The 24,673-nt window shown below is 38.1% G+C and overlaps 2 protein-coding genes across 4 annotated transcripts in view; both read left to right on the top strand.

Annotated features, from left to right (window-relative positions):
• Nucleotides 1–89: 89 nt before the first annotated feature.
• Nucleotides 90–4,758, top strand: RpL17 (ribosomal protein L17). The gene is made up of 5 exons (XM_034977358.2): nt 90–158; nt 357–445; nt 1,754–1,888; nt 2,961–3,098; nt 4,518–4,758. The coding sequence occupies exons 2-5, from the start codon at nt 365–367 to the stop codon at nt 4,725–4,727; spliced, it is 564 nt and encodes a 187-aa protein (XP_034833249.1). The 5' UTR covers nt 90–158; nt 357–364; the 3' UTR covers nt 4,728–4,758.
• Nucleotides 4,759–7,340: 2,582 nt separating this feature from the next.
• Nucleotides 7,341–24,673, top strand: part of nAChRbeta2 (nicotinic acetylcholine receptor beta2) — a 65,810-nt gene continuing 48,477 nt past the window's right edge. Inside the window, exons 1-8 of one of the 3 annotated variants that reach the window (XM_069504402.1) lie at nt 7,341–7,463; nt 13,618–13,722; nt 15,561–15,754; nt 16,315–16,443; nt 17,313–17,474; nt 17,971–18,127; nt 18,737–18,864; nt 22,890–23,065. In XM_069504402.1, the coding sequence (XP_069360503.1) occupies nt 7,364–7,463; nt 13,618–13,722; nt 15,561–15,754; nt 16,315–16,443; nt 17,313–17,474; nt 17,971–18,127; nt 18,737–18,864; nt 22,890–23,065 (1,151 nt within the window). In that variant the 5' untranslated portion in view covers nt 7,341–7,363. Of the gene's footprint in view, nt 7,464–13,617; nt 13,723–15,108; nt 15,226–15,560; nt 15,755–16,314; nt 16,444–17,312; nt 17,475–17,970; nt 18,128–18,736; nt 18,865–22,889; nt 23,066–23,100; nt 23,277–24,673 lie in introns of those variants that run through there. The other 2 variants (XM_069504401.1, XM_034977326.2) reach the window with 2 other exon arrangements.

Here is a 24,673-nt window from a genome sequence, read left to right as displayed (position 1 = left end):
TGTTGGTGAAATAATATTATGTAACGTGTAACGTTATAGGCACATTAAAAGCATTCTCTATGGTCATTTTTACGTCTGGCAATACAAAAACTGTCAACTTTCAACAACTGTCAAGTTTGTTGTCTATGTCTTTTCCTGAATAAAATTTCTTTTGAGAGGTTGGTTTTGAAATGATTGAAATCTATTTTAATCTTAAAATAATATTGAATTTATAAAGAAACATGTCTGTGAAATGTGTAATACCAGTGTCCGCTGTATTGCGTTGTGTATATTTCGGTGTTTCTTGTGAGATTTACCCGCGAGGAAGTTGATAACCTACGATGATTTCGTGACTTAAAATTGGCTCTGTGTTTCAGTAACAAAAATGGGTCGTTATTCTCGAGAGCCGGATAACCCTGCCAAATCATGCAAGGCGCGTGGATCGAATCTCCGCGTTCACTTCAAGGTAACTACTGTTTGTTGTTATTATCCCTAACCTAAACTATCAATATCAGACATTGCACCGCACAATCCACATGGACAATTTAGGTTTTCTTGTCACCATAAGTGTAAAAAAGAGGACTGAACGTTGTATGAATCGCGTGGTATTTACTTAGGATACAAACAACGAACATTTGTCTTGCAAAGAAATAATAACACCTTTGTGAGGTTACTTTATCTAAAACTTGAAAGTATTTCAGGTAAGATCAAAATAATATGCATTATGCTACCCTACCATATTATTATGTAGCAAATAACACAATACACATAATGTTTAAGATAGCTTGAAAGTATTTCGGGTAAGATCAAAATAATATGCATTATGCTACCCTACCATAATTTATGTAGCAAATAACACAATACACATAATGTTTAAGATAGCTTGAAAGTATTTCGGGTAAGATCAAAATAATATGCATTATGCTACCCTACCATATTATTATGTAGCAAATAACACAATACACATAATGTTTAAGATAGGAAGTATTTGGAGGTACAGGCAGTTGTAGTTTAGACTATGATATTGAAATGATACATCAGAGATTGTGCTTCGGTTGGCTATTGTATCTTGGTTTCTTCAAACTGAGATTCTGGGTTCTTTGTATACCTACTTTAGTTTTCCTTTTGCTTAAAAGATAAACAAATCAAAGAAACCTTATCGGAGAAATGAGTAAGCAATGCGATTTGACCAGTGCATTAAACTTTCTGGAGTGAAGTTCTTCACACATATTATGATTTTATTGTCTGGTAGTGGTGAGTCTCCTATTTGAGTGGTCCGAGGTTAGCCTATCTCAGGCACACACCTTGTCTTAACAGTGATAGAAAACATTGTGAGGAAACCTGCATGCTGAGAGTTTTTGCTCTCAACATGCTCCAACATTTTCTCAAAGGTGTGTCGTCTGCTGATTTGTACTTGGCCAGTGTAATGAACGATGACCTAACCCTTCTCATCCTGAGAGGAGACCCATTCTCAGAACCGCAATGTGTTAAGGTGATGAATTAAATATTTAATTTAATGAAAGAGTAAGTGTTAATAAGGGCAAGGTAGGAGGGTACCAGAGGGTGAGGAAGGTCACCTATGCGATGGACCAACCAAATTAAGTCCTTTATGGGTGGTTCCGTGCACAAATGCAACAGACTATCGGCCAGCAGGGAGAAGTGGTCTTGAGGCATATAACTTCGCCCCCAAAAATTGCACTTCGTGATGACCACGACCACTGCCAAGAGTGTCACGAATATGAAGAAGTGTTAATTTCATTTCACTCTATTTCAGAACACATATGAAACAGCGATGGCAATAAAAAAGCTGCCGCTCCGCAGGGCTGTCCGTTACCTTAAGAATGTAGTAGACAAGAAAGAATGCATACCATTCCGTCGCTTCAACGGAGGCGTAGGCAGATGCGCACAGGTAAGTCTGCTAACCTTATTATAATAGTTATAATTCAGAATCAGTACCCTTATTATGTCTGTCAGTCTGCCAATCCGCACTTGGCCAGCGTGGTAGACTATGGCCAAAAACCCTTCTCACTCTGAGAGGAGACCTGTGCTCTGTAGTGAGCCGGTGATGGGTTGATCATGATGATGATAACACTTATTATAAACTAGCGAATGCCCGCGATTTCGTCCTCATGGATTTGGGTTTTTAAAAATCCAGTGGGACTTTGATTTTCCGGGATAAAAGTAGCCTGTGTCACTCCAGGTCTTTATCTATCCCCATGCAAAAAATCACGTCAATCTGTTCTACCATTGCGACGTGATTGAAGGACAAACCAACACTTTCGCATCACTACCCATATTATAAATGTGAAAGTGTGTTTGTTTGTTGGCTTATTGGTTTGTTGGTTTGTCCTTCAATCACGTCGCAACAGAGCAACGGATTAACGTAATTTTTTGCATGGGCATAGTTAGATACCTGGAGAGTGACATAGGCTACTTTTTATCCCGGAAAATGAAGAAGTTCCCACAGGTAAACTGCCGCGTACGAAGTCGCAGGTATTAGCTAGTTTATAAATAAGGGTACTTCTGGATGAATGGACTTCTGGAGGGATTCTGAATTATAACTACGAAAATTGCCTTTATGCTTGGCGGTGTATACCTATTATACAACTTGTTTTCTAAAGGCAAATAGTAAAAGTGACAAGCTTACCAAAGGCTAATCTTATTATTAGTTATCCTATAATAATTTTGTTACTTACAGTTAAAAGAAGAAATAAATCAATTTGTTTAAAACTAAACAGCTGATCAGAGCTGATCGTGGAAATTAGAACATAAAGGACCAATTGAATTTTGAATGTTTGTTATTTGGTACTACTGCTACTTACCTCATGTTATACGATTTATCAAACACACTGTATAAACATAATATAATTTAAAAAAAAAACTTATTTGTATGGTTTTTACTTTTTAGTAACTTAACTATTCTATCTTAACTATTTTAGTTTAGAGTTTCAAAAATCCTATTTTCTTTTATTATATTCCAGGCCAAACAGTTTGGCACCACACAGGGTCGGTGGCCCAAGAAATCTGCAGAGTTCCTGCTGCAACTGCTGAGGAATGCTGAATCCAACGCTGACTACAAAGGCCTGGATGTTGACAGGCTTGTCATTGATCACATACAGGTAAAAACCGGCCAAGTGCGAGTAAGACTCGCGCATGAGTCGCATTTTTTCGACTTTTTGCACGATAAATCAAAAACTGTTATGCATAAAAATAAGTAAAAATCTGTTTTAGAATGCACAGGTGAAGCCCTTTCATATGATACCTCACTTGATGTAGTTATCTTCGAAAACTGAAAATACTAATTATTAGTTTATGACCACAATTAAATTTTTTTTTGTGTGATGTAACCACAAATTCACGGTTTTCAGATTTTCCCCTAATGCCAGCTATAAGACCCACCTACCTGCCAAATTTCATGATTCTAGGTCAACGGGAAGTAAGGTAGGTTTCTTGACAGACAGACAACAAAGTGATCCTACAAGGGTTCCATTTTTCCTTTTGAGGTATGGAACCCTAAAAATCGGGCAAGATTCAAGTTCGACTCAAACTCACATAATGAAGGATTCCGTACCATCTGCATCATATAAGTCCCGCAAATTGCTAATGTGCGTGGCCGCCATTTTAGTAACGTCAACACTAGACTGAAGTTTCGAGCTGATATTGCGTATGATTTTCCTAGGATATAGGTTTTTAATCTTATGGAAACTTTGATTTTGTGGGATAACAGATTTAGATTTTTTGTGTATTATGTTGCCTTTATGCTTGGCAGTGTATACTTTCATTATACAACTTGTTTTCTAAAGGCAAACAGTAAAAGTGACAAGTTTTTCTTAAGGATAACTATTTTATTTATAGTAATCCTAAAATTTTTTTGTTACTTACATTTATAATTTACTAGCTTATGCTCGCGACTTCGTCCGCGTGGACTACACAAATTTCAACCCCTAATTCACCTCCTAAGGGGTTGAATTTTCAAAAATCCTTTCTTAGCGGATGCCTACGTCATAATAGCTATCTGCATGTCAAATTTCAGCTCGATCCGTCCAGTAGTTTGAGCTGTGCGTTGATAGATCAGTTAGTCGGTCAGTCAAGTCACCTTTTCCTTTTACATATTTAAGATTTTTGATTCTAACTTGATGAAAAGGTAACGGACAGACAGACACACATTTACGCATTTATCATAATACTAGCGACCCGCCCCGGCTTCGCATGGGTGCAACGTAGATACTAATGTTGTGTCATTGCCTCGGAAACTGTCAAATGAGAGGATTTTTTCCCGACCAGCACATTACTTCAACTTCTCTAGGGATCTCTAATTTTATGAGAATTAAACTATAGCTATAAACCTTCCTCTTGAATCACTATCTATTGGTGAAAACCGCATTAAAATCTGTTGCGTAGTTTAAAAGATCTACGCGTTCATACATACATACATACAGACGCGAGAAGCGACTTTATTTTATACTACTATGTAGAGATACAGACAGTTTAACAGAAAAATCATGTGGTCATTTTAGTTCACCCACTTTGTTCGGCAGGTGAACCGCGCGCCCTGCCTGCGCAGACGCACGTACCGCGCGCACGGCCGCATCAACCCCTACATGTCGTCCCCCTGCCACATCGAGGTGTGCCTCAGCGAGCGCGAGGACGCGGTGGCGCGCGCCGCGCCCGCCGACGACGCGCCCGCCAAGAAGAAGCTCTCCAAGAAGAAGCTGGCGCGCCAGAAGGAGAAGATGATGAGGGAGTAGGACTAGGGGTTAATAAATGACTTGCAACAAATGACGAGTTTTATTCCTATTTAGTTTCCTTTAGGCTTAGTACGGGTTTACTTTTGGACAACGTGATAGAGTAGTAAATTAAGTTAATTTTTAGGGTTTCATAGCTCAAAAGGAAAAAAAGAACCCTTATCCTTATAGGATCACTTCGTTGTCTGTCTGTTTGTTGCGTCTCGTTTTTGGAAGCGCATGTAGGCGCGTATAGGCGCGCCTTTTGGCACACGCTCAACTCGTACGAGCGTTGGACGTGCTTCTAAGCTCGTATAAGCGAGAGACACCTCCCCGCAACACCACCGGTTTGAGTGAACAGCCGAAATATGCCCGTATACGCGAGTCCGGTTTTTTGAAGCGCGTAATGTAGCGCGCGTGTAAGCGCGTATGCTGAAACGACCGTATACGCGCAAAAAAATACGCTAGTCTGAAACCGCCCTTACCTACTTAGGTAGTTATTAGGAATAAATATAATATATTTTTGCTTTACTATCAAGTCCTTTTTATAACAACTAATATTGCTTGCGATGAGACCTACAGGAGGAGTACGACTATGACTATAGATATCTTCTTCGTGACGATAACGCTTTATGCTCGCTCTTCAATTTGTACACTTCCTCGCGGAGTTCAGTTAGGTTTTTCTCCAAGTAATAGTTTTCTTCCGCTACTCTTTCCGCGTTGTTACTCGCCTCTGTGCGTTTCAGTTTCGACAACATGATTTCATACTTCAGCAATTCGTTTTTACGATGCAATGCTATTAATTCGTCGTAGGCGCAAGACATTTTTTTTTGTAGTTTATCAAAATAAAAGTCCAGCAGTCGATTTTTGAATCTGATTTCTTTCACAGGTCACTTTTTAATCAATAATTTATTCTTGCACTGCTTCTGTAATAGACAGACAGTACCTGTAACATTTAAGTTTGTAATTATTGTTGAAAACATCGTATCTCATTTTTCTTAACTTTACAGGAGAGTGCGTCAAATATTTAAAAAAATCTTATTAATTTCTGTTAAGCTCTAACGCCATCATCATTATCATCATGATCAACCCATCGCCGGCTCACTACAGCACGGGTCTTCTCATGAGAAGGGTTTTGGCCATAGTCTACCACGCTGGCCAAGTGCGGATTGGCAGACTTCACACACCTTTGAGAACATTATGAAGAACTCTCAGGCATGCAGGTTTCCTCACGATGTTTTCCTTCACCGTTAAAGCAAGTGATATTTTAATTAGGTACTTAAAAACGCACTGTATAACTCCGAAAGGTTAGAGGTGCGTGCACGGGATCGAACCCCCGACCTCCGATTGGAAGGTGGACGTCCTAACCACTAGGCTACCACGGCTTTCTAACGCCATACAATCTTAAAAATGTTTAGTCATCATTTTTGCAGTTCATTAATAGAATCTCTTAAAAAGTTAGCTTTGTCAGTAGCCTCTTTCAACTGTCTTCTTAATTTGGAGTTCTTTTCATACAATTCAATCGCTCTGGACATTTCCTGATGCTTCTTAGTTGTGGTATCGTACAACTCTTCACATAGTTTGCGGTTGTCTGCCAACACGCTGTTTATATTGAACAATACACTGGAGCTTTGTTGGGGTTTCACATTTTTCGGGATTGGTTGTGTCATCACAATTTTATAATACTAGAATTTTTCCTATGGAAGTTTGCATCATTGTTTTCACAACCTAAAAATTTTGATTTGACATAATGATTGACGCTTTGAGTAGGTACCTAACTTGGATGAATGATTACCCTAATTATTAATTATAAGTTAATTATCATTATGGTAGATAATTTATGGTAATTTCAGAGAGACGTCTTAAAAAAAGTATGGATTGTACTTAAGCATAAGTCCCGCAACTTGCTATTGTGCGTGGCCGCCATTTTACTGACGTCAACATCAGACTTAAGTTTCAAGCTGATAGTATATTTTTATTTAAATATACCTCCGTCAAATGACGTCATTTCGATGATAATGAGACATGGTTCCAGCGCAATAGCAATTTGCGGGACTTATACCTAGTTAGTCATTTTCAGCCTAGATAAGTATCTATCTTCCCTGGCTAGAAGAATTTAATTTTTATTAAATCACGGTGAAGGATAACATCACGAGAAAACTAGCATGCCTGAGATTTCTCCATGTTCTCAAAATGTGAAGTCTGCCAATCTGCACTTGGTCAGAGAGGTGGATGGCAAACCCTTCTCTCTCTGAGCGATCCGTGCTCAGTAGTGAGCGGGCGATGCGTTGATGATTATGATGATAGTACCTAATCATCATTACTGCGATCCACTGCACCAGGGAGGTCGTCAAAAATCCAGTAGGTAATCGAATGAAATCAGAATCGTTTCCAAGATTAGCCCACAGGTATAGTCCGCGACAGGTTCAGATGGCAATCGTGGTATGAGACGGGGGGACGCTCTGCACACTCGCATGTCACCCGCACGGGGTTAGCGCGGGGGCTGTGCGTGTGGGCGGGGTGTTTCCCCCCCCCCGATTGCCATTTCGAACTGTCGCGCACTATAGGTAATTGAACAAGGCGGAAGCGTTCCCGCCAAGCTACTAGTAGTAGCTTGATCAACAAACATTAGTGCTCCAGTGGTCTTCACAGAAGCACGCATGTCGTGCGTCCGCGCCGCAGCCCTGCTATGCGCGTGCGCGCTCGCCGCCAACATCGTCGCGTGCGCACCCGCGCCGCCTAGACGAGCAGATAACAAAGGTTAGTTCATCATCGTCATGATCAGCCCATCGCCGGCTCACTACAAAGCACGGGACTCCTCTCAGATTGAGAACTCTTCTCACTCTGAGAGACCTGTACTCTGTAGTAAGCCGGCGAAGGGTTGATGATCATGATGAAATAAACGGAAAATCCATATATACCATAAATAAAAATTAAATCAGCAGGTAAGTACCCTTATAATAAATGCGAAAGTGTGTATGTTTGTTGGTTTCTCCTTCAATTACGTCGCAACGGAGCAACGGATTGACGTTTTTTGCGTGGATATAGTTAAAGACCTGGAGAGTGACATAGGCTACTTTTTACCCTGGGAAACCAAAGAGTTCCTACGGAATTTTTAAAAACCTAAATCCACGCATACGAAGTCGCTGGCATCAACTAGTTACATTCTATAAATAGCGGAACTTGGAATACTAACCAAACAATTGAAAGCGTAAGTAGTGAGTACACTTAAATCTGGTTCAAGTCCCTCCACGGCGTTACGTACATGGATCATTGACACCGAAACCGTTGCGGCGCGGCGCCTTTGATCGAGATGACCCACATCACGACTCTCAGACGACTCGAGAGTCCCAACTCCCACCTTATACGTGGGAACGAACCCTATTTTAAACATAAGCTATTTAGAGCCTCAATAGCTCAACGGTTGAGGAGTGGACTGAATTCAGGTTGCCGGTTCAAACCTCACTCGTTGCACTATTGTCGTACCTACTCCTAGCACAAACTTTTCGCTTATTTGGAGGGGAAAGAGGAATATTAGTCATAATTAACAAGGCGAAATGTTCTTTAAAAAAAAAAAACTAAACATATTTTTTTTGGCTGTGAACTCTCAGATCGTATAAGGAATTTTATATGTATATAAATATAAAAAGAAAAGCTGACTAAATGACTGATCTATCAACGCGCAGCTCAAACAACTACTTACTGGATGAATTGCGCTGAAATTTGGAATGCAGTTATGACTGACATCCGCTAAGAAAAGATTTTTGAAAATTCAACCCCTAAGTGGGTTGCCGGAAAGCGCAGCGTTGGAAGACCCCCACAGGTGGACGGTACACAAATTTCAAACCTCTATTTTACCCCCTTCATCTTCATCCTCATCATCATCATCATCAACCGATTGACGTCCACTCGAGCTAGACATATTGACCGCACCGCCTGAATCTATTGGCTCTTAACGACTCATTTTGATCTCGGCTATCCACCTAGTGGGATCTGGCATCGCAGGTCGGCGTTCCAGCAGCTTGGGACTCCAACGTCTATCGAAGCGAGACCACAATCAAAACCAGTAACTACTTCCTTCAATTTTTGGTCAATGGCCACTCCGCCAATGATTTTTATAGTCAATTTCATTTCACTCCATCTGATTACCAGGTCAGTTGATTATATCAGACCTGACCTACTTATTTTATACTCCTGTATTAACTCCCACGGTGAGAATGAAATGGCGAATGAAAGTAGCTATTTAGTTGTTAGAGACCTAACTCAGAGTTATGGCCTACCCCCGTAGTGCCCTAGTTATGGTCATATTATAGGTTAGTAAGCATTCTAATAATAGGGTTGTAGACTGTACCTAGTAATAAAATGAAGTGATTTTTTGTATAGCGGTAGTTTACGGGGCTAGAATTCATTATTAAAGAGAATAATTTTAAAAAAACATGAACCTACTTAGTAAGTACAGTACAACATCATACAATCTAATACTTATTACTCAATATACAATCTAATAATATTCCACACAGAAGACATGATTTCTACAGTAATTAGATAGGTACCTAAGTTTTACTATAATATTTTTAAGTCTAATATTTATGTAAAATATTAAGAAATGTCCTGACTCAATCACTGATTGATTTATCAACGCCCAGCTAACCCTTGGGGCTAGAAAGCTATAAGGCTGAAAGCTCAAGTTTCTGTTTTTAATGTGAAGCAGGAATTAGGATTCCCACGGGATGAAGTCACAGCCTTTCAACCAAAGAAGACTTGAGGAATCAAACAGTTTTCATCAGGGTGTAAGCGTCTATTATACCGTATACGAAACACTGATCCTTCATGATGAAAGGATATAAATAGATCGACTTACTTGACCATCTTCAAGATCATATCGTGTGGGTATAGGTCAGTGAAGATTTAATGTGTCTAGTATAGGTAAATAATTTTAAATACATATCAAAAATTGCGGTTCGATTCCTGCCGGTTACGCAATTTTTGATATGTATTTAAAATTATTTAGTAATTTCCTTGAAGTGTAGGTAAACACTAAAAAATTATAAAAAATATAGTATAGGTAAATTTAGCAGGCAATACCGATAGATCTTCGGTAATAGATATACCCAATTATAGAAATCGAAATGTACATATGAATAGGATGAATTTTCGAAATAAGACCGGATTAGGGCTACTTACGTACCCAATCGTAGCTACAGTACGTCGCAGAAAGTAATGTACATCGGCATTTAGAATGAGATTTTTGCTTTGTAGAGCGTTGTCTCTGTCACTCATACTTATATGACGTTTTATTTGTCTCAACGACAGAGACAATGCTCTACAAGGTCCATAACTTTCTGCCGCGTACCTACTGTACAAGTTTCCCTCGGTTTAGTTGTATTTCTTAGTAAGGCCTAGTTCAAGGCAACATTTTGGTTGGGGCTAGATTATAGCCTCTTTCATTTGTCTAGAATCTGTAGTGTAGCTCTACCTACTTAGTTAAAACCAGTGGTAGATGCATCCGACTATTCGAAAGTACTTGTAAAAGTTTATTTGAATAAAAAAGATTTTTATTTTATCTTAATTAAAAAAAAAACGATGCACATAAATTCACTTTATTCGTTGAGATAGTAGAATCAACCACTATTCCTACCTCGACCCAACGACTTCCTAGGTAGTTTCCATCCATACTAATATTATAAATGCGAAAGTGTGTCTGTCTGTCCGTCTGTCTGTCTGTCTGTCTGTCTGCTAGCCTTTCATGGCCCATCCGTTCAAGCAATTTTGACGAAATTTGGCACAGATATAACTTTGTATACTGGGGAAGGACATAGGCTACTTTTTATCCTGGAAAATCAAAGAGTTCCCGCGGGATTTTTAAAATCCTAAATCCACGGAGTCGCGAGCATTCACTAGTTAAGAATAATTTCATTAACATCGCCATTATTACTGTCACCGATATAAACAAAACATAAGGAGGTTACTGTATCAGTCGGATTCCAACTCGCGTTAAATGTACAAGTGATAAATTGTAACACTTCCTCACAGCCCACAGGTTACTCGTGTCTTCGTGTAGTTAATAGGCCGTGTGTTGATACGTACCTACGAGCAGTGACCGTTCGAGTGTTTGCTCGTTTTCGTGGTTATTAATAGCTATTAGGGAATTGATAGACAGACCTACGAATCGGCATATAAGCCTCAGGATTAAACTACCTAGATATTAGACAGGGTGTAACCAGAACGCAAGCAAAAACTTAGCGTTATTGTTATACTACCTAAACACAATCCAATACCAATAACCATTTGTCTCATTTTGTACTTGAAGTGATTTAGTATTTTTCAAACCCGCAATGTATACGTTAGTACTATTATATTATTCTGTGGTATAGCGTGCAAAACTGGGGTCAATGCCCCCCCTACGACGCGGTATTGACTCCTAGTGGGATACTCACGCAACGCTCGCTGACCTCTAGCATCAGTCAGATGTTTTATTTGCAATATATCGTGAAATTTTACAAAATATAGGATACTAGCTGATGCCCGCAGCTTCGCCCGCGTGTATGTTTTAATTCAGGATATAATCTATCTCCATTCTTAATTTCACTCAAATTCGTCCAGTAGTTTTTGCGTGATTGAGTAACAAACATCCAAACATCCAAACATCTAAACATCCAAACATCCAAACATCCACACTTTCACATTTATAATATTCTTAGGATTAGGATTGACATAGTACTAACGTAGAATATTTCCTCAAAGATCTTTGAAGACATAGTTGCAGATGCTTCTCTGTCAGGGCCCTAAGAAAAACAATCATATTCGATTACACAGCTATAAACCTGTTACGTGACAGCCGTTTTTACGCCGAGCTCTAAGTGAAAAATAATGCGTTCACACCTACCTACCGGGAAGTCGCGTTTACAATGGGACATTTGATATGGTTTTGCATATTTATTACTCCGGCCATTTATTTGTTTGTCTGCGTATTGCGAAGTTCTATAATATCAAGGGTGAATATAATAACCGTCTTTAGACGGTTTGTTGTGATTTAAATAGCTCAAGAAGTCGGGAAGGCTGAAGTGTAGGTAGTCGAAGTCTGAAGCAGGTCATAATGTTCGAAAAACCGATTGACATTGGGGTTCTGAAATCTGAAGGCTTGAATGGCGACGCACCGAAAAACGGAGCGGTGGTAAAGCCTGCTCCTGCGGACAAGGGGTCGGATGATATCAAGCTCTAGGAACCTTTGGCAGAAGCGTCACAAGACCTCGCTCATGTGGCTATCCTTGCTAATAAAGACACAATATTATGTCGAGCAGTTGACGTCTATCGGTTGAGATGAAGAATAAATCCTTAGTCGGAAACTTTTATTCTTTCACCCTAGTGTTCGAATCATATTATCAATCTAAGGGTACCCTTATTATAAATGCGAAAGTGTGTTTGTTCGTTGGTTCGTTGGTATGTTGCTTTATTGGTTTGTTGGTTTGTCCTTCAATCACGTCGCAACGGTGCAACAGATTGACGTGACTTTTTGCATGGGTATAGATCAGTGGCGTGAAGCTCATAGAGGCATAAACGCACTGCTTACCCTCATTGTAATTAATCAATGCTTATTTTTCATTTTAACCTGCCGCAAAATAAGTTCATACCTAAATGCATACCCTGGCTTGAACTCCGGTGCACGCCACTGGTATAGATAAAGACCTGGAGAGTGACATAGGCTAATTTTTGTCCCGGAAAATCAAAGAGTTCCCACGAGATTTTCAAAAAACGTAATTCTACGCGGACAAAGTCGCGGGCATCAGCTAGTTTAAAATATTTTTAACTAGATGATCCCGCGACTTCGTCCGCGTGGGTTTAGGTTTTTAAAAGCCCGTGGGAACTCATCGATTTTCCGGGATAAAAAGTAGCCTATGTCCGCCCCCAGGATGCAAACTAGATAGTTTGGTACAGAGATCAGTAATAGGGAACTACGTGCAAATTCTAATTTGTATCAAGTTCAAAAGGACAGTCTGGCATTGACATTGCAAATCTTCCTAGGTACCAGGAAGAGGCGTCTAAACCCTTCCTCATTCGTTTGATGAACTCATGTGCACTTCAGTGTTATTTAATAAATAGCACAGAGTAGGATATGATATTACGTACAGAGGTTCAATGAAGCCGTCTACATAGACCACAGACCACCACCTATAGACACCCCCCATCGCCAAGCTTAGGCAGTTGCATAGCATAAAACTCAGCCCACCCCCGTTCGGTACCCTCATTCCGCACATTGTCTTGATTACGTGACTTTAAGAGTCTACCAATCGCAACAAAGTATTCTCCCCTGTCCCCCGCCAACATTTCACGATTTTGTTTTCACGCAAAACCTTGTATATGCGTACTCTTGAGCTTGAATTATCTGTGAGATAGACCAATTATTGTGCGGTAAGTGCGGGATGGAGTGACCCGAAGTGCTCTACGTAGTTTAGGGCTTTATCTTGAGGGTCGGCATTTACCACGAGATCAAAGGCGTCGGACCACTCTCTACTGATCTGATGACAGTAATCTTTATATCTACCTAATTAAGAATAACAGTACATACTTAATACGGAATACCTCCTCCCGTCCTTTAACTAAAAGCTGTTAACTGCAAGAAATATAAATTTTTGAATTATCGCCTAAAACCAGGACCAAATAGGACCAATGTTTTTAGTTATTTCAGTTAGTTTGTAGTTCGGTCCTACGTAGCATTCCTTTTTAGAAACATTAATTTTTCAAAATTGTTTCGTTTTATTGCGATAACTTGAAAATATTTTTTGCAGTTGACGACGGCTTTTTAGTAAATAGTAAAATTGATACGACGACGCGAGGATCGGTGAACCCGTCGGAAAATAGTCCGCCGTCTGCGTTTAACTTTATCGTAAATTGTATATTTTTCCCTTTTTTTCAGATTCCAAAAACATGGCGCAAGAAAAAACGATAGTCATCCGAAAAGTTCCGAACGCTTATTTTTACCCAATCAGTTTATGGCCAGTGCCTAAATATCCTATAAGAGGTAAGTGCGTACCTAATTAACGAATTATTACCTATATTCACAGACCACCATGTATAGACGCCTAATAGCCGGACACCCCCGATCGTCAAGCTTAGGCAGTTGCTTAGCATAAAAGTCGGCCCACGTCCGTTCGGTACCCTCATTCCGCACATTGTCTTGATTACGTGACTTTTGAGTCCACCAATCACAACAAAACATTCTCCCCTGTCCCCCGCCAACATTTTACGAATTTGTTTCCACTCAAAACCTTGTAGGTACTCTGGAGGTTGGATTATCTGTGCCTATATTATAGCAATTTGGACTCTGGTGATGGTGAGGGCAGTATCATAGTCATCATTAACCCATCGCCAGCTCACTACTGAGCACGAGTCTCTTCTCAGAATGAGATGGATTTGGCCATAGTCTACCACGCTAGCCAAGTGCAGATCAGTCACACACCTTTGAGAGCATTATGGAGAACTCTCAGGCAACCCTATTGCCTAACTAAGCCTCTGCTATCCATCCGTCCGTCTGTCTGTCAGCGGGCTATATCTCGTGAACCGTAACAGGTAGAAAGCTGAAATTTTCACAGAATGAGAAGGTATTTCTATTGTCGCTATAACAACAAATAATAAAAATTTCAAATTGACCGCCATGAAAATTTAAATAGTAAAAAGATGGTACGGAACCCTTTGTGTGCAAGTCCGACACGCACTTGACTGTTTTTTTTGTTACAGACGATCCGACAGTGGAATACATCTATAACGGCAAGACGTTTAAAAAAGTTAAAGTCGTAGAGCGAAATAAAAGATAAGAGAACAGCGTTTTTCAAAGTTAGATTTAAGTATTTTTAAGTACCTGCCTACAGTCGAAAATAAACGGAAATAAATGTTGTACAAGTCCCGCAAATTGCTAATACGCGTGATTGTATATTTTTATTTCGGCTGATGTCAAAATGAGATGGTTCCAGCGCAATAGCGATTTGCGGGACTTAAAATGATAATTACCCTTTCACAATACTTGCAGTGCGACATCGTATCGTAAAATTTTATTCTACGACAACACTCAAAGTATCGTGGGAATTTACATGGGTTCTTGTTTTTTGCGATACAACATCGCACCGCAAGAATTGTGAAAGGTCTAAATTGTTTGAAAAAAAATCTGATCTGATTAGAATAAGTTTATTATCTTTTAATTTTTAATTCTTAAGTTATATTTTATCAATTAAAAATATTTATTTTTTCCTGTTTTTTATTATTTAAAAAAATAACAACGATCACATAGCGCCATCTATTGACAAGATGGGGAAACTCACTAGTTCTACATTGATCCACTGCACTACGAGCGCTAGTGTCCATTCTACGGGCGTCTACGGGCGTAGATTCGTAGCATATTGATTACGCATGCGCGATGCATTTTATCTCAGCACTACAGCATCTTTTCGTAAATATTATCGCAAGTAAAGTGCGAAAATGAAGCTAGGTTTCGTGTGGTTATTTTTCACCTTTGCTAGGAATTGTTATGGTAAGTAGGATCTATCATTTTACATACAGTTTAACGTAGATATACATAGATATTTTAAAAATGTAAGTACTTAGTAAGTAATATTTTTCTGTATCACATTTTTCTGTATCACATCGATATTAATTTGAAGTGATGAGTTTTCAACTTTCAAAGTAAGATTAATATACCAAGTGGAGTATCATAATATGAAAGGGTTTTGCTAGTAGGTAGGTACTTTCTAAAACAGATTTTTATTTATTTATATGCATAATAGTTTTTGATTTATCGTGAAAAATGTCGAAAAATACGACTGTAGTATAGAACCAAAGAAAGAAATATCATTCAAAATATTCCAGGTGTAAAACTTCTGGAAGCAAATCCAGATGTCAAGAGACTGTACGATGATCTTCTCAGCAACTACAACCGTCTGATTAGACCTGTGACCAATGTTAGCGACATACTGACGGTGCGACTTGGTCTAAAGCTATCGCAGTTGATGGAGGTTAACCTGAAGAACCAGGTCATGACGACCAACTTATGGGTCGAGCAGGTAAATATGATCTTTGGTAGTAAAGGATATGTTTAGGTGAAGAGATTCAATTTAAAAAAAAAATAGAAAAAGTAAAAGATCAAGGAATATTGAATTACTAGATGATGCCCGTGCTTTCGTCCGCGTGGGTTTAGATTTTTAGAAATTCCGTGGGAACTCCTTGATTTTCCAGGATCAAAAGTAGCCTACGTTCTGCCCCGGGATGCAAGCTAGCTCTGTACTAAGTTTACGGATGGGCCGTGAAAAGCTAGCAGACAGACAGACGGACAGACAGACACACTTTAACATTTAGAATATTCATCACCATCATGATCAACCCATCGCTGGCTCACTACAGAGCACGGGTCTACTCTCAGAGTGAGAAGGGTTTTGGCCATAGGTATACTTATTGGTAGACATTTAGAATATTTGAATATCTTTAATGACTCAACAAAATCGAAAAAATTGTTTTATCGTAGAAAATCTTAGTTGGTACCTACCTAAGTAAGGCATTTTTTTAATCCTATATATTAAAGTAGAAAATCTTGGTAGTCGTAAAAGAGTTTTTTTTTTAATTTCAGAAATGGTTTGATTACAAGCTCCAGTGGAACCCTGATGATTATGGTGGACTAGAGATGCTGTACGTGCCCTCCGAACATATCTGGCTGCCTGACATCGTTCTTTACAACAACTGGGATGGAAATTATGAAGTAAGTGGTGATATTTAAAAAAACCGGCCCAGTGCGACTGTGAGTCAGGCTTGCGCGACGAAGGTTCTGTACTACAGTCGTATTTTTTCGACATTTTGCAGGATAATTCAAAAACTATGATGCATAAAAAGAAATAAAAATCAGTTTTAGAATACACAGGTAAAGCCCTATCATATGATATAGTTATCTTACTTCGAAAATTGAAAATACTAATTATTAGTTTATGACCACAATTTAAATTTTTTTGTGTGATGTAACCACAAATTCACGGTTATCAGAATTTCCACCTAATGCCAGCTATAAGACCTACGTACCTGCCAAATTTCATGATTCTAGGTCAACGGGAAGTACCCTGTAGGTTTCTTGTCAGACAGACGGACAGCCAGACAAACAGACAGACAGACAGGTAGACAATAAAGTGATCCTATAAGGGTTCCGTTTTTTCTTTTGAGGTACGGAACCCTAAAAAACAATAATATGCAGGTAATTTCTCTTCAAAGAGCTGCATTGTAATATGGGCCTATGAAAGTAGTTTCGATACGCTAGAGCAGTCGCTTCAGTACTGAGTGAACATACATATCACAAATTTCGTCACTGGCAGCAAGCAGCGGGTCTTCCAACACTGCGTCTTCCAGTGCGAGGTCGCCATTCAAGTACCTTGGGACCCCAACGTCTATCGGTTGTACGAACTATGTGCCCTGCCCATTGCCACTTCAGCTTCGCAACCCGTTGGGCGTTGATCGATGTTGGTTACTCTAGTTCTCTTACGGATCTCCTCATTTCTGATTTGATCACGTAGAGAAACTCCAAGCATAGTGAGCATTAGCTGGTTACAAATAAAGTTATCCAATATATGCATCAATTTCTAGGTGACGCTGATGACAAAAGCAACGCTAAAGTACACCGGTGAAGTGAACTGGAAACCGCCAGCGATCTACAAGTCATCTTGTGAAATCAACGTAGAATACTTCCCGTTCGATGAACAAACTTGCTTCATGAAGTTTGGATCGTGGACTTACAATGGTGCTCAGGTAACAAACAAAATAGATAGTGATGATAATAGGTAATTTTGGAAGAGCTAGCAGACAGAGACGAAGAAATGATAAACCTTTTCTCCCACTTGCTCGGAATCGGCTACTTTACCAAAGAAAGGATTTCATTACAGAGGACTGACTATTATTACTGGTCGCACGCCAGCAATTTCCAAGAGGACTGTAATGGAAATTTCTGGACAGTTTCATACTGATGACGAGGTTCTTTATGGAGTACACTAACTTAAATTAAGTTTTTTAGGTATATAGGATTTTATTTATATTCTGACATTACTATTTTTTAAATTTTTTGTTTATTTTTCTTATATTTTTTTAGTAACTATATTCGTTAGCAAGTTTTTTTGTTGTTGTTTCTGTTAATTTATGTTAGTTTTTCCTGTTATTTTATTGTTTTTTGTATCAGATATGTAAACAAATGAGAATAATATTAATTTATTATCATCTGCAATTATGTACCGTAAATTTTTAACCGCAGGTAGACCTAAAACATATGGACCAATTACCGGGCAGTAGTCTAGTGCATGTTGGAATAGATCTGAGTGAATTCTATCTGTCGGTGGAATGGGATATCCTTGAGGTACCGGCGACAAGGAACGAGGAATATTATCCGTGCTGTCCTGAACCATTTTCTGGTAAGATATATATCTATCTCTTCTTTGTCGTATTTTAGAGTACCTGCTAAATGAATTAACACGAATTCCGTGACCAGTTGAGGATTTAGTAACTCGTCGTCAACCGATAGACGTTCATTATAGTACGAGATTTTATGTCTCACCAACATTGACTTAAGTATACATTATTACTTCGTATGGACAGGGTTATTGAACAAACAAAATGGCACCGACTCATTGGTGCTTATGCACCAATGCAACCTCGGTGACGTCTGGATTTCGAATGGGTCGTTCATTAGCCAAATAAGTCAGCGTGACGCTGATTTATTTGGTTTCTAAACCGCGAAAATTTTTGTTCGCTTGACCATATCTTGTCATTTTTATCGATGGGTTGAAGCAGGGGCGTGCAGGTCATAGAGGCATAAATGCACTGCTTACCCCAGTTGTAATAGCTCAATGCATATTTTTCATTTTGACCTGCCAATGAACAGATTCCTAGCAAACTAATGCCTACCTTGGCTTCAAACCTGTGCACGCCACTGGGTTGAAGTATAGGTAGATACCAAGCATTGCACCTCCTACATATGTGATGAATTTTAGCAAGTATTTAACTTATCATTTTTGTTTCAGATATAACATTTAAACTGACAATGCGAAGGAAAACTCTTTTTTACACGGTGAACCTAATCATCCCTTGTGTTGGGTTAACATTTTTAACTGTACTGGTGTTTTATTTGCCATCAGACTCTGGCGAAAAGGTAATTACTATTTGAGTGTGCTGGCTTATTGCTTGCGATCAGCGATATATAAATATTCTACTAGATGGGGCGCTTCAAAGTGACAACGCACATTGGTGGGTGTCTTTCGTACTCCTGTCAATCGTAACCCGCTTTAGACGCAGTCCGTCATATTTGAGTATATATACAGGTTGTAACCAGAACGCTAGCAAAAATTTAGCGTTATTGTTATACTACTTAAACATAATCTAAAACCAACAACTATTTGCCTCATTTTGTAGTTTTAGTGATTTAGTATTTTTCAAACCCGCATTGTATGGCGTGCAAAACTCGGGTCAATGCCCCGCTTACGACGCAGAATTGACTCCGAGTGGCCTACTTACGCAACGTTTGGTGACCTCTAGCGTCAGTCAGATGTTTTATTTGCAATATATCGTAAACTTTTACAAAAGTATAGGATAAGATTTTTTATATTTTTTTTCGCGTTTTTTTGTGGTATCGTATTAGTCATCATCATTACTATCACCTGTGTTCGTTTTTGCCTGCACCGTTCTGGTACCCTGTACGTAGATTGAGTACCTAAGTATAGTCTAAGGCGCCGTCCTACTGTCGTATTTTGATCGCCGCGATTTCATCGTGCGATGAAATACAATATGAACGCATCGCATGATCTTCAATAGGACATTCAGTAGAACACAGTTTGTTTGAACGCACGGGACGCGCGATCATTTTCGTCGGACGCACGCATCATCGCACGAGCGATGACAATAGGACGGCGCCTTCTAGCTTATGTATGTTCATAGAAACGGACTGCCTCTAAAGCGGATAGCTATTGACAGGAGCGCGGACACAGATGTTCATTGGAATATGTTACTATGACTCGGCCCATTTAGTGGAACATTTCTATCACTGGCATTACTTAGACAAGAAAGCGGGTTGCCAGGCTCACTAATATAAACCCCGTGTTCAGTATTATATATTTTTGATCGGACATTTAGCTGTTAAAGACTTTTTTTAAAGCTTTACCTTCTTCTTAGAATCAGTGGCGCCGATTCTGTTGTCTTTCTCTGAACTAAATTCAGAGCATCTGCATCTTTTTCTTTTTAATATTGCTAAAAAAGGACAGAACATGAATTTTACATTTAAAGACTCCAAATTTTAGTGCCGTCTACAAAAAAACAATGGGCTCGCGACTGGCAGCTAAAGTCACGAGGTTTGACAGTTCTAAATTAAATTTTTAACTGTCAAACTGTGTCTGTCCTTGTCATATTACATCAGTAAGAAGAGGATGCGAATACTCTAAAATTTAGTTGTGCTCAGTATCTGTACCAGTATATGTTGGTTTATATTATGATCCTAAACCGGTTTATCAGGCTACAAGTTTTTACATAGAGTGGTTGCGTAAGTCAAACCAGTGCCATTTGACTTCCGCAACCGTTTAAGAATAACCAAGTAGCTCAGGTTTAGAATTCAAGTTATAGGCCAAATAACTGGTTTATTTCCGGTAGACGTGTTATACATGACTGTAAAGTAAAGTAAAACATGTTAGGATTTTTACTATAGTGGACGCATTTTAAACTGAGTCGTCGAGTTATCTGTCTGTTTCGCTCGCACTTACAGGTCGTAGGTAAGTGCGAGCAAAACAGACAGATAACTCGACGACTCAGTTTAAAATGCGTCGACTATAAAGTCTTATGACTGTAGCTGATTAAAACTGAACGCCTGGCAACCCTAGACGAGAATCATCGATTAAAAAGTATTGGATGTTTAATATAATATGTTGTCATGTGATAAATATCATCTCCTAAATTGGCTACTATTATTATTATTATTATTACAATGATCAATTTAATAATGTGTGTGTGTTAGGCTTAAGAAGGAAAAGTTGCTGAGAATGTAAATGACATACTTTTTTTTATTTGGAGTTCAATTATGAAACACTAGCTGATGCCTGCGACTTCGTCCGCGTGGAATTAGGTTCTTAAAAATCCTTTGGGAACTTTTTGATTTTCTGCGATAAAAAGTAGCCTATGTCACTCTCCTGGTATTCTATACCCATGCAAAAATCACGTCAATCCGTTGCACCGTTGTGACGTGATTGAAGGACAAACCAACAAACCAATAAACACACTTTCGCATTTATAATAAGGGTACTGAGATAATAAGGGTACTGATATACTGATTTAATCATCCAAAGCTGAAGTTATTCTTGAAGTTCTGGACGTAGTCGAATAGAACTGCTTTCCAGTATGAAAGAACAAAATGATTAGTTATCAAGTAGTTAATGGTTGCTATGTTATCTGCTACTTAGTGTAAATTGGGCATTATTTTTTAAAGTGAATTTTTCTGTTTTACAAAAATGTCTTCAGCAATTTTAACTTCGACCTTCGATCTATCATACTATCGACTATCATTTCAAAATTAATTTGCACGTATGCATTTGGTGTTTTTAATTAAACGAATATTATCAAGAATCATTTCATGTATTTCCATCCTTCCATCCGATCGTAAGTCCAGTACCTCTTGCCTGCTCCATAACCGGCTATGGTCTTTTTTGATTCATTATACCCTATCCTCGGAAAGAAGTTAGTATAGGGCTCTCTGTTACGTGATTCCATACAAATGACAGAGACAAAAATCTCAGTGGGCGTTAACCATTTTAAGTCTACAACCATTATAAGTAACAAACATGTTCGAAAGATTCGAAATTCAATTCGAAAATGTTTTCAATAAACATGTTTTTAAAAAAACATTTAAAATTAAATTCGAAAACGTAATTTTGTTTGTGATTGGTGTCTCAAAATGGTTAATGCCTACTGATATTTTTGTCTCTGTCATTTCTTTGGGAATACGTAACGGAGAGAGCCAGCTATACAAACTTTTTCCGTGAATAGAGTATAGTAGATGTGTGGGTGTGCTAGTATCATTTATATGATTTCGCTTTTCATTTATTGTTGTCTTTCCACCAGCTAAAATTTCTTCTACCAAGTATATTACTATCTCTATACTACTATATACATATACCTTGTATTTGTGATCTATGTTTTAGTAAATAGATTGTAAATATTTCTGTAATTCGGTTATCAATTCTTTGTTACATAATTCATATTATTCTTATTGAAAAAGTAGAACTATCTAAGTACTACAGTTTTAAGTACAATAATATTATCTTTACTTCATGTATAGTGGGAATATTATCGAACTTAAGTACTTGTTCAAAATTTTGATTATTTGTTATTAGTGTCTTATTAAATTGTCATAGAAGATTCAAAATAGTTATCCTATTAATATTATTGAAACATAGGTATAAAATTAATTCTTTTAACATAGCTAAATTAAGTTTAAAGGTTAAATGTTTAGATTTTTTGTTATGAGTAGGTATGAGCGTTGTCGGAATATATTCTAAATACTATATACTAGTTGTGAAAGTCATTATATTATAGCAATGATATACCTTCATACATAAAAATATGTAGTTTGACAAATTGGTTTAGAATAATAAGCAGAATTCGTTAGGGCAAAAAAGTGCCTTATTTGATCGTTTTTAAAATATTGATGACTTGCCATTACACAAATTCAAGCAATGTGTAAAACACACCTATTTAAAATTATTTATTATACAACTGATGATTTCCTTAGCGAAAAAATTGCGTGGAAGTAATCGTCCGTGCTTTTAATTACATTGACAATATTGCTATAAGTATAAAACGTTTTGTATTTTGAAAAGAGTTTGTTGGAAAGATAAACTGCTGAGTTCCTTGCCAGCAATTCTCAGAACAACAGATAACCCGTGGTAGAGTCATAGACTATTTATGTTGTCCTACATGAAATAACTCAATATGAATTTGAGTTTGATATTAAAAGTATAGAAGGCTTTCTCGTAATTAAAATTTTGTGTACAAAATGTAGCAAAAGTGAAGAGTTATTTATCTTGACATATAATTTTTATCATCTTTTTAATTTTTGAGCACTAGTGGAAAGACAATAGACGATGCTAACAACAAAATTGTATACAATATCATTCAAAAAGGACTTTTCTCCTTTAGATCTCGCTCTGCATCTCCATCCTGGTGTCCCTCACTGTGTTCTTCCTTGGTCTGGCCGAGATCATCCCACCAACGTCTCTGGCGATCCCCTTGCTCGGGAAATATCTGCTATTCACAATGATTCTCGTCTCGCTGAGCGTTTGGGTCACTGTATGCATTGTAAACGTCCATTTCAGGTAAACTATATAACATATTTCTTTCTCTCTCGTAGATTTCGTTAAGCATCTCAATTCTGGTATCACTGACAGTGTTTTTCCTGTTAATGGCTGAGATTATACCCCCAACGTCTCTAGCCATACCGTTATTAGGGAAGTATTTGCTGTTTACGATGATTTTGGTGTCGCTAAGTGTTTGGATGACGGTATGCGTTCTGAATGTGCATTTTAGGTAAGTGTTGCAATCACTGGTAGCTGTTCTGCTGTCCCCCTCTGTTCTTATAATTATTTTTCTACCTTTCTCTCTCTGTCTGTCTCTCTTTCAGTATATTTCTTTACATCCTGTTGTAGATTTAGATTTTCCCTATATTTGAACGTATCTATTTTACCGTCTGACAACATTTACGACACTTTTAAATATAAAATTAAATGCACATCAGATAGTCACCAATAAAATGAGTCCTATATTGCAAATCACTAGTAGGTATTATTTCATCTCTATGTATTATAGCTTTCCTTAGTAATTAACTAGGTATAGTAGTCAAATAATTTACATTCATTTATAAATAGATCAACGTCACAACATACGCAATGGACTGGAGGTAGCAGTCTATTTTTACAGCTACAGTGTGCCGATCGCAGTCACCTCTGCTTGGCTGACATTCTTTCACTATTAGCACAGAATACTTATTAGAACCTTCCAGGTAAAAAGGATTGCTTCGCAAAACATTAATTTAAATAGAGACTCTTGTGACAACGCAATAAAGTACAATTCAGCTCGCACAGCGGTGTGGCCTAAAATTTAATAAACACCTCTCTTTCTATCGCATTCTTCTCATTCTCGTATGAGAGTATATGGCGCACCAAGATCATGCCCGGCCAGTTAATATGCACCTAAAACAATAATCTATATTATTATTATGAATGCGAAAATGTGTTTCTGTCTAACTAGCTTTACATTCCCCGTCTGTTTAACCAATTTTAATGAAAGGAGATCACCTGCGAATGGGCCCCTCTTTTGTGTCGTCGTGTCAAAACTTAAATTAATTTAAAAAAAATGTGTTTTGTGTGTGTACGATTATAATATGTTTTATGACGAATTTTTCTTCACCCTATCATTGAAAATATCCACAATTACAGTTAGAATCGTAAACATCCATTTATTTTGAAGAAGTATTAATTAAATACCACCAATATCAGCAACATAAAAAATAAGATTTCTTTATAACCAGGGTGAATAAATGGAAATCGTTTGCAGAATATAAAAAGGTAATTATTTTTCTACAAAATAAAATTAAAACCATGGTGACATAACAATTATAGGGGAGCCCAAAGCTCCTAAGAAAATGGGCAATCTCCCGATACAGAGATAACTTGCATCCCTAAAAATCCTGGACGAAGTCGCGAGCATAAGCTAGTTTTATATATTTCGATTATCAATCAAAACAATTATATAGATTGTAGCAATGTGATAATGACTAGGTACTTTCGTTCCAAGTGGGCTGATAGTCTGTCGCCGCTAGCCCATCACCCGTCCAATATTGTAATTAACCGGCTCAACATAATTAATAGCTGTACAGTTTCAGTCAAATTAAGTTGAAGCGCAATAAATACAAGGCTTATTTCAAC

Source organism: Maniola hyperantus, chromosome 17, assembly GCF_902806685.2.
Source record: "Maniola hyperantus chromosome 17, iAphHyp1.2, whole genome shotgun sequence".
NCBI lineage: Eukaryota > Metazoa > Arthropoda > Insecta > Lepidoptera > Nymphalidae > Maniola > Maniola hyperantus.
This window is presented reverse-complemented; position numbering and strand designations above follow the sequence as displayed.

Coding starts and splice junctions, on each gene's coding strand:
- RpL17 (XM_034977358.2), top strand. CDS start 365: ATGGGTCGTTATTCTCGAGAGCCGGATAACCCTGCCAAATCATGCAAG. Junction 446..1,753: donor ATCTCCGCGTTCACTTCAAG/GTAACTACTGTT, acceptor ACTCTATTTCAG/AACACATATGAAACAGCGAT. Junction 1,889..2,960: donor GCGTAGGCAGATGCGCACAG/GTAAGTCTGCTA, acceptor ATTATATTCCAG/GCCAAACAGTTTGGCACCAC.